At 35.7% G+C, this 8,016-nt stretch overlaps 1 protein-coding gene across 1 annotated transcript; it reads right to left on the reverse strand.

The window, feature by feature from the left end:
* Positions 1 to 7,366, reverse strand: LOC100791015 (phosphoenolpyruvate carboxykinase (ATP) 1). The gene is made up of 13 exons (XM_003517077.5): positions 7,189 to 7,366; positions 6,546 to 6,814; positions 5,332 to 5,510; positions 4,500 to 4,653; positions 4,269 to 4,353; positions 2,713 to 2,813; positions 2,151 to 2,449; positions 1,742 to 1,915; positions 1,574 to 1,639; positions 954 to 1,132; positions 681 to 850; positions 400 to 568; positions 1 to 307 (listed from the first exon to the last, which is right to left on the reverse strand). The coding sequence occupies exons 2-13, from the start codon at positions 6,803 to 6,805 to the stop codon at positions 161 to 163; spliced, it is 1,983 nt and encodes a 660-aa protein (XP_003517125.1). The 5' UTR covers positions 6,806 to 6,814; positions 7,189 to 7,366; the 3' UTR covers positions 1 to 160.
* Positions 7,367 to 8,016: the final 650 nt, after the last annotated feature.

Consider the following 8,016-nt stretch of genomic DNA (forward strand, 5'->3'; position numbering starts at 1 on the left):
TAAAGCCTAGAAAATAAACTTCATTTTTTTGGAGGAAGAATAGAAATGACATTATGAGCCCAACCAAACCAATGGTACAATATTTTATTCTAAGGCAAGATTTTATCTACCATCCTAACATTAACATTCCCAACCACACAACATGTTACATAACATTGTCTCAAAAGATTGGACCAGCTGCGAGAATCTCTTCTGTCAGGTTGTTGTTGCCCTTGCCAATCTTGTAGTTGGTGAAGGTTTCAAAATTGTTCTTGAACAATCCAGCCAACTTCAATAGTGTCTCCTTGTAGCCCTTTTTGTTTGACCACTGCAATCCATCAAAAACTCCAATGTTAACTAAACAAAAGACCATGTCAAAGGATAGAAAAAAGGTAGATAGATAGCTCTAGGATAACTAACAGTGTTCACAGGGTCTAGAATTTCTGAAGGGACACCCTCCACTTCGGTGGGGATCTCAAGCCCAAAAATTTCAGTCTTCTTGTACTCTGCATTCAGCAGACTTCCTGAGTGAATAGCATCAATGATTTTTCTTGTGTATTGTAGTTTAATGCGACTTCCATAGCCATAGCTGCATTTTGACATGTGCGAGAGTTTGGTGAGTTATAGATTTTATAGGGTACAAGTTACAATACTATTTAGAGAGAAATTCTATTTCAATTTTCAATGACATATTTACATACCTGCCAGCAGACCAACCAGTGTTGACAAGCCATCCGGTAGCACCATGCTTCTGCATCTTTTCAGCAAGCATTGCTGCATACTTTGTAGGGTGTAGCATAATGAATGCTGCACCAAAACAAGCTGAAAAAGTTGCCTGAGGCTCCTTAATACCTTCTTCTGTGCCCGCCACCTAAAGTTATTACAAGTAAAAGATGGTGAGAATTACAGAAGAAACAAAACAACATTAATAAATAGTAAGGTGGGAATGAAGCTAAATTACTATGAAACATTACCAAAGCAGTATATCCACTAATGAAATGGTACATGGTCTGTGCCAGGTTTAGCTTGCTAACGGGTGGGAGTACCCCAAATGCGTCACATGCCAAAAGTATGACATTCTTTGGATGAGGGCCAACGCAAGGTAACTTTGCATTTGGAATGTACTCTATAGGATAAGCAGCACGAGTATTTTCTGCAATAAAAATTACCATGCAATCATATAATAATCAGCAGGATTCTCTTGTAACGAATGATTACAACTACAAAGCTACATCTACACGTAGCACCTCAAAAATCCCGTCAAGTTTTGTCCTCTTGCTTGATTAAAGACAAATTAATGTTCTTATTCAATTGTTTTATCAGTCACACGCTTGTCACTTTATTTAATTCCTTCCTTATCTCTTGCGTATATCTGGAGGTTTATTTTTAAGAATTGACCTTTTGCATTATATAATAGATTAGCTGTTGCTTCTCAATAACATCTTGCAAGTATTAGGACAACGGTTCATTGTCAAGACCAAGTCACAGCTTAGTCCTATTGCTGCCAGCTATCGAGCAAATAATTTAATTGAAACTGTCCATGTCATTACACAATCAAAATTGGGGTCAACCTTTAAACAAGAGAATATATTACCTGTAACTGATTTGTCAGAGTAATCAACTTCTCGGTCGTGCTCATCAAACACCACGTTTTCCAACACTGGCAATCAATTGAAAGAAAAATGAATTTTTTATTAGGAGATAGCAAGTGAGAGAAAAATAAAAAGTCAAAATGCATTTGGGTGATCAAATGAATTAATACCTGTGCCAAACCTGATTGCATTCCAAATATCTGGCTCTTTCTCCCGTGAGAGGTCAATGCATTTGGCATAGCAACCACCTTCAATGTTGGAGACACCATTGTCACCCCAACAGTGTTCATCATCTCCGATTAGATACCTATTGTGATCGGTCGAAAGAGTGGTCTTTCCGGTACCTAAAACAAACAATAAAAAAGAGAACAAAAGGATCCATTAGGATTGAATATAAATGGAGACACAAGTAGCCATAACACAAAACATCCATGTGTAAGCATGCAACATAGTTGAGATAATTAACAAGCAGTGGAGTATTGAGTATGGCTGAGTAATAAGAGGGGAAGGAACATATGGTAGGGTAGGTGTGTGGAGCCACATTATACCGATTCAACCGGTGATCGGCTGATACTATACCTGAGAGTCCAAAGAAGAGTGCCACATCCCCATCTTTGCCCATATTGCATCCAGAGTGTAGGGAGAGGATTTGGCGCTTAGGCATGAGATAATGCATGACACCGAAAAGACCCTTCTTCATTTCCCCGGCGTATTGTGTGCCGAGGATGACCATTTCCCTCCTAGCAAGATTAAGATCTATACTAGTGGAGGATGTCATGTAGTGAGTATAACGATTACAGGGGAACTGTCCAGCATTGTATATAGTGAAGTCCGGAGTACCAAAATTCTCCAGCTCTTCAGGAGTGGGGCGGATACACCTGTCACCCACCCAGTTATCCACTTTGTACACTAAACTAAACTAGCATGCACTATTTTGGAGGGAACCTTTTCCTCCACTTTCATCAGGGATGTATGTATATTATGTACAACATTATATGTATAAATTAATTAAGGCTTTCAACGATAGGGCACTTATCTGGCGGGGGGCCTTATACCTTTTGTCTGGATTGAAGGAAGAAGAGAGAAACAATTGCAACTAGTACTGTTGGCAATGGTAAATTATTCCTTAGTTTTCACTTACATGTTGTGCATGAACAATGAATGGTAAGCTCTGGCAGAGACAATCCGGACTTTGATTCTGTTCTCTGTGTCCCAATTCAAGAATTGGTCGTTGACGAAGACCTGCACATCACCATTGTTTTGTTGTTTAGAATACTGCTAGTAGGAGTTGCCATCCAGATAAGAACAGATATGTATGATACAATTATACAAAGTATATTTGTTGTTTAAGCAACAAATTGGTCATTGTCCATTGACTTAGACATGCAAATCACGTACGTTGTTATTAATTAGAACACTACGGGTTCGCATCTCCATCCAGATAAGCTTAGATATGAAATTAATGAAGTATTTTTATCTTTTAAGCAAAGAATAATTGCCTAACAACTCTCATCTATCATTCAGCGAACGTCCGGGATTTCAATTTTTAAGCTCATCTAATTCGAACTAAGTCAATTACCATAAATATTTTTATTATTATTTTACTGTAAAATGGAATTTTTATTTTTTAGAAGTTTTAATCAATAAATGATACATATGCTTTTTAGACTATCAAGTGTTAACCAATCAATCAAATCACAAATTATTATATATATATATATATATATATATAATAAAATTAAATTTGTTAACTTTTATAATAAATACTTTAAAAATATATTAGTCACCATAATCATGTGATGTTGGTTGGACTTGTTCATATTCATTGAAGAAACATCTGAACCCAACCTAAATAAATCTATTTTAGTTGAATTTCTATTTTGTCCTAAGCAACACCACCCAACCCCCTAATCAGCCAAATTGTATATAAAAGACGGCAGTGTTTGGTGGGGGCCGATAGCATTACAGATATGAAGGAACAGTTGGATGCTTCTTCACTAACATAAAAGGACAAGCCACGCCACATCACGGGCTTCAGTGCTCTATATTGTGAAAGGACAAGCATATATCCTTATTCGTTCATGAATCCTTGGGCTGAACAATTGTATATCTAGCTTCGGTTTCTTAACCCATACCCATAATAGAAAGCACCGCTAAACAAAAACACGATCCAATCACCCAATTCCCAATATGACGACAGTGTCGTGTTGCCTAAGGAATCATGCAACTTTTTGCTCGCCCACCCACTTGGACAAAAAGACAAACTTAGCACCATCCCCATGTCACCATCTTTAAAAGCCAAAGATGACATACACCATCCTCTCTAATTATCGTGGTCCATTCTTTATAAATACTATTAACTAAAAGTGATCGTCACATTTTTCTATGAAAATTTCCAGTGTTTCAAAATCACTGGTGCCTGTCTTTCAGTTACAATTTGTCATGCACAGTAAATTCCTTCTCTTTCTTAATAATTATCTTATAAAAATACTAATATTTACGTATTTTTTTAATTGGTTTACTGTGCCATTTTTACACTGTTAAAGTGTATAAAAATTGAACACTAGAAACATTGGTTAAAGAATTACTAATGTATTTTTTTTTATCATATACTAATATTCCAAAGTGGCATGTTCTTTTCAATAAAAACAAGGGATGATATAAAAATAACAACCAAAAAAGAAAGAAACTACGTACCTTGTCCAACGAGTTCAAGTAATCAACAGCTCTTTCTCTGTTCACCATGAAAGTGTGTTCGTCCATCTCGATGTTAGGGGAACCCCTGTGGAGTACAAAATTTGGCAATGCCGTGTCTTTAATAAAGACATATAAAAAAACACATAACGTGACAGAGAAATATAAGCCGCAAATATTATTATTTATTAACTATTGCACATAATTGAGTAGTTGCTTAAACTTAGTACTCACTTTCCCCACCAAAGCTCGTTCTCAGTAAGATCATCCTTGACGACGCGCTTGTCCCTTGGAGAGCGACCTGTCTTGGCCCCAGAAAGTGTTGCCAATGCCCCGGTTGAAGTGATGAATGATCCTTTCTCATACTTAATCGCTTGTTCATAAAGTTCTGCACCAAATATCCAAACCCCCCATTAAATAAACTAAACTTCAAATAATTAATTATATGGAAGCATTAGTCAAATAAATTTCTATTAGGCAAGATATTATATGATTTCATCACGTCCATCACATGAGGAGTGGGCTTAGTGTTCCTTTCATTAGGAAATTCGTGAAAATTTTGTCGGCCACAAAATCATGGGATTTCCTAATCAATTAAATTAAATTGAATTAACCAGTAAAAATAAAAGTTGACCGCTTTAGTGGGAATAATTAGTATTTGAATACAAAAATCGACCACAAATTTGATATATTTTTATTACGAAAAAAACTTAATTTTCTAGATAACTATATGATGACCTTGATCGATCAAAACCAACCCACAATTAAATAACAATAGTAAATAATGAGAATTAAACATATAATAAAGCGTTATGCTTGACTACTTCAAATGCATTATCCGGTGGTGTTGTTCTAATTTGAACTAATTTTCGTACAACACACGTACAAAATGATGATAACATCAATTTAATTTGTTAATTGGAAAGAAGAACACGACCAAGTCCGATGTAACATACGAAGGAGACTATAGGCCGTAATGTCAATAATAGAAAAAATCACATAATCACAATCATATCATCATATAATCATAAAAATGTAAGATATGAAGGTTTAGACAAGTGAGTACCAGCTGGGGAGAGATTGTAGAGGACATGGGTAAATTTCAAAGAACTGTCGCTGACAACAATGGTGGGAGTGCTGACATGATGGTGCACGTGAGTAACCTTCTGGGTATCTGACTTCCTAGCTGGGTCTCCCTTCACCAGTTTCGGTCCAGTTTCTCTGGTCAGTGATGCCAGAGATGCACTGTTTCAACATCAAGTTAATGTGATTAATAACTTTCTACCAAATTATAATAGTGTTTCAAAAAATAAGCAATTTTATATTTTTTAATAAAACAAAATTAGATAAATTAGGTGTCAGATAAATAAAATCAGGATAAACAGCCCTAAGACTCCAAGAACACTTACGAAAGTATTAACAAGATTCTTAGTTTTTTGCTTACTGACCAGATATTTTAACGTAAGAAATGTTTCATTTTTAAACAGAACCTTTTCTTTTCATCAATTTTTCATTATATTCAAATACAGACAATAAAACATTATTAATAAAATTCCATCTGGGCCAAAGCCAAATTGAGCAAAACCGCAACCGCGAGAGGCCGGAGATTAGACGCTGATCGGGTCCCACTCCAACAAATATATGATCAAACTCTTTGGCACCGTCGGATTCATCTTACTTTAATAGTCATGGCTTACAAATCACAATACACGTGGTTTAGGTATCTCCCAAATAGTATATGCACTGGCCCCACTACACTTTTTCCTTACATTTATTTCTAATTGTGCCTTAAACGGGTTTTCCGCCTGGCCGTGTTGACTATTGTATCTCCACATTAATTTAAGCATAGATAATTAATGATAATTTTATTTTTCTAACAACTTTTTTTAAACTAAAGAAGAAGAAAAGAAATGTGAAATAAAAAATAATACATCTCTTATTAGAATTAAATTTTTACGTTAATAATTTATTAAATTTGACACTATATTTAATTGAAAACAATATTAAAAATCTTTATGAAACTGTATTTTTTTTTATAAAAAAAAGTTACATATTAGAAAATACGCGTTTCACTCATCATGTAGATATGGATGTGAAATAAAAAATAAAATAAAAAACGGGCACAATTTTTTTTAGCATCTATCCCAGCTCTTTTCTCATTCTCTTTCTTATTTTACGGAGACCATATAACATTACTAAACGTTATAAATGTCGCAAAGAAATATATTATATACTGTACATTTCTTTGGTTAATTATAGAAAAAGAAAATTATTATATACCTGATGGATTGGAGTTGTTGCTTATGACGTTCTTCTTCGGTGAGGGTGGCGAAAGGAGCCTGAAACCCCGTAACGGGGGTGGTGGGTGCGGATTTCTTCTTCTGCAGCGAGTGAAGCTCGTCAATGGTCTGAGCCTTCACCGTTGGACCGCTGTCGTCGTGACAAATCCCGTCATGCTTCTTCTGCGTCTGAATCTTCGCAAGTCCGTTCCTAGCGCTCCCGTTACCGTTCGCAACGCTGCCATTCCCGTTCGACGCCATTTTTTTTCTCTGCCAAAATCAAATTAACGAACAACATAAAAAATTATTCATAGCAAAGCAAATCATCAGTAAATATAATTTATTCCATCGTCATACACATGCACGGTTCAAGATCAAAGTAGCGGCTATGATAGATATACATCACTAGTGATGAACATTAAATAACAACAACGTGTCCACGAAGGAACTAACTAGAGAATTTGGTATTTTTTCAAAAACAGTGGCAGTTGGATATGACGGAATGAGTTGGTCTCCCACAACAACGTGATGAATCAAAACTCGAATTTCACATGAAGAGATTTTCACCGTATTTCCAGCTGATTAGTTCTGAACAAGAAAATATGGGAAAACAAAAAAACTAGAGAAAGAAAACTGAGACTAACCAGAGAGGTTGATTCGCAGGTTGCTACTGCGGAAATGAGGAAAGGTGTAAAACTAAGACAAAAACAAAAACAGCTAATGTGAAACAAAAGAAGCGACCATGGGAAGTGCAAGCAATTAGCAACGTTACGTTGTTGCGTTGCAAGTGTGAAGACGAAACGAGTTGGTGATGGGAAATTTACGAAGGGTGAGGTGTCCGTTTTATAGGCTTCAGTGCCACCCTACCTTGACCAGGCTTAAATGGTTAACCATGGGTTGGGTTAGGATAACCATGGTTAAATCCTATCCCCCACGGATCACCTCGTCTACGCACTTTTTTTTTTTTTTAACAACCAAAAACAGATTTTTATTTAACTATTACTTTGTAACAGTGGTGCCTAAATCATAGTACAGCAACATGTTGCCGCTAAACAATTTTAGCCCCACATGCATAACCTCCCTCATCCATACTATAATATAATTCATTCTCAATAAACAAAACATGTGTATCCAATAGTTATCCCAATGAATCCAATTCCTCCAACAAATCCAAAATTACCTATGCAAACTATGAAACATATATGATATTTATCCTGCAAGTTGTAACAATTACCGTGATGATGCTAACAATTACTATGTAACTATGTAACAATTACTATGAAACATATATGCTAACATCAGGAAGCCAGGGTTTGGATATAATAATTATGATTCACGTACAAATCATAAAAAGAGTAGGAAAAATTCTTTACTTTCGCAGAAAGCCGTGATGATGCTTTGAGCCATATTAATTCCACTGATACATTAAAATCCATTTGTTTCCCTTCAAAGACAATTTTATTTTTGTGGCA

The sequence above is a fragment of the Glycine max genome, chromosome 1, assembly GCF_000004515.6.
Source record: "Glycine max cultivar Williams 82 chromosome 1, Glycine_max_v4.0, whole genome shotgun sequence".
Lineage (NCBI taxonomy): Eukaryota > Viridiplantae > Streptophyta > Magnoliopsida > Fabales > Fabaceae > Glycine > Glycine max.

What these genes read in the sequence shown, in the direction of transcription:
- LOC100791015 (XM_003517077.5), bottom strand. Translation starts at nt 6,805, where the DNA reads ATGGCGTCGAACGGGAATGGCAGCGTTGCGAACGGTAACGGGAGCGCT. An exon ending in CTACAATCTCTCCCCAGCTG is followed by an intron (nt 4,654 to 5,331) that starts GTACTCACTTGT and finishes TATTTGGTGCAG; the next exon opens with AACTTTATGAACAAGCGATT. An exon ending in TTAGTGGATATACTGCTTTG is followed by an intron (nt 851 to 953) that starts GTAATGTTTCAT and finishes TAATAACTTTAG; the next exon opens with GTGGCGGGCACAGAAGAAGG.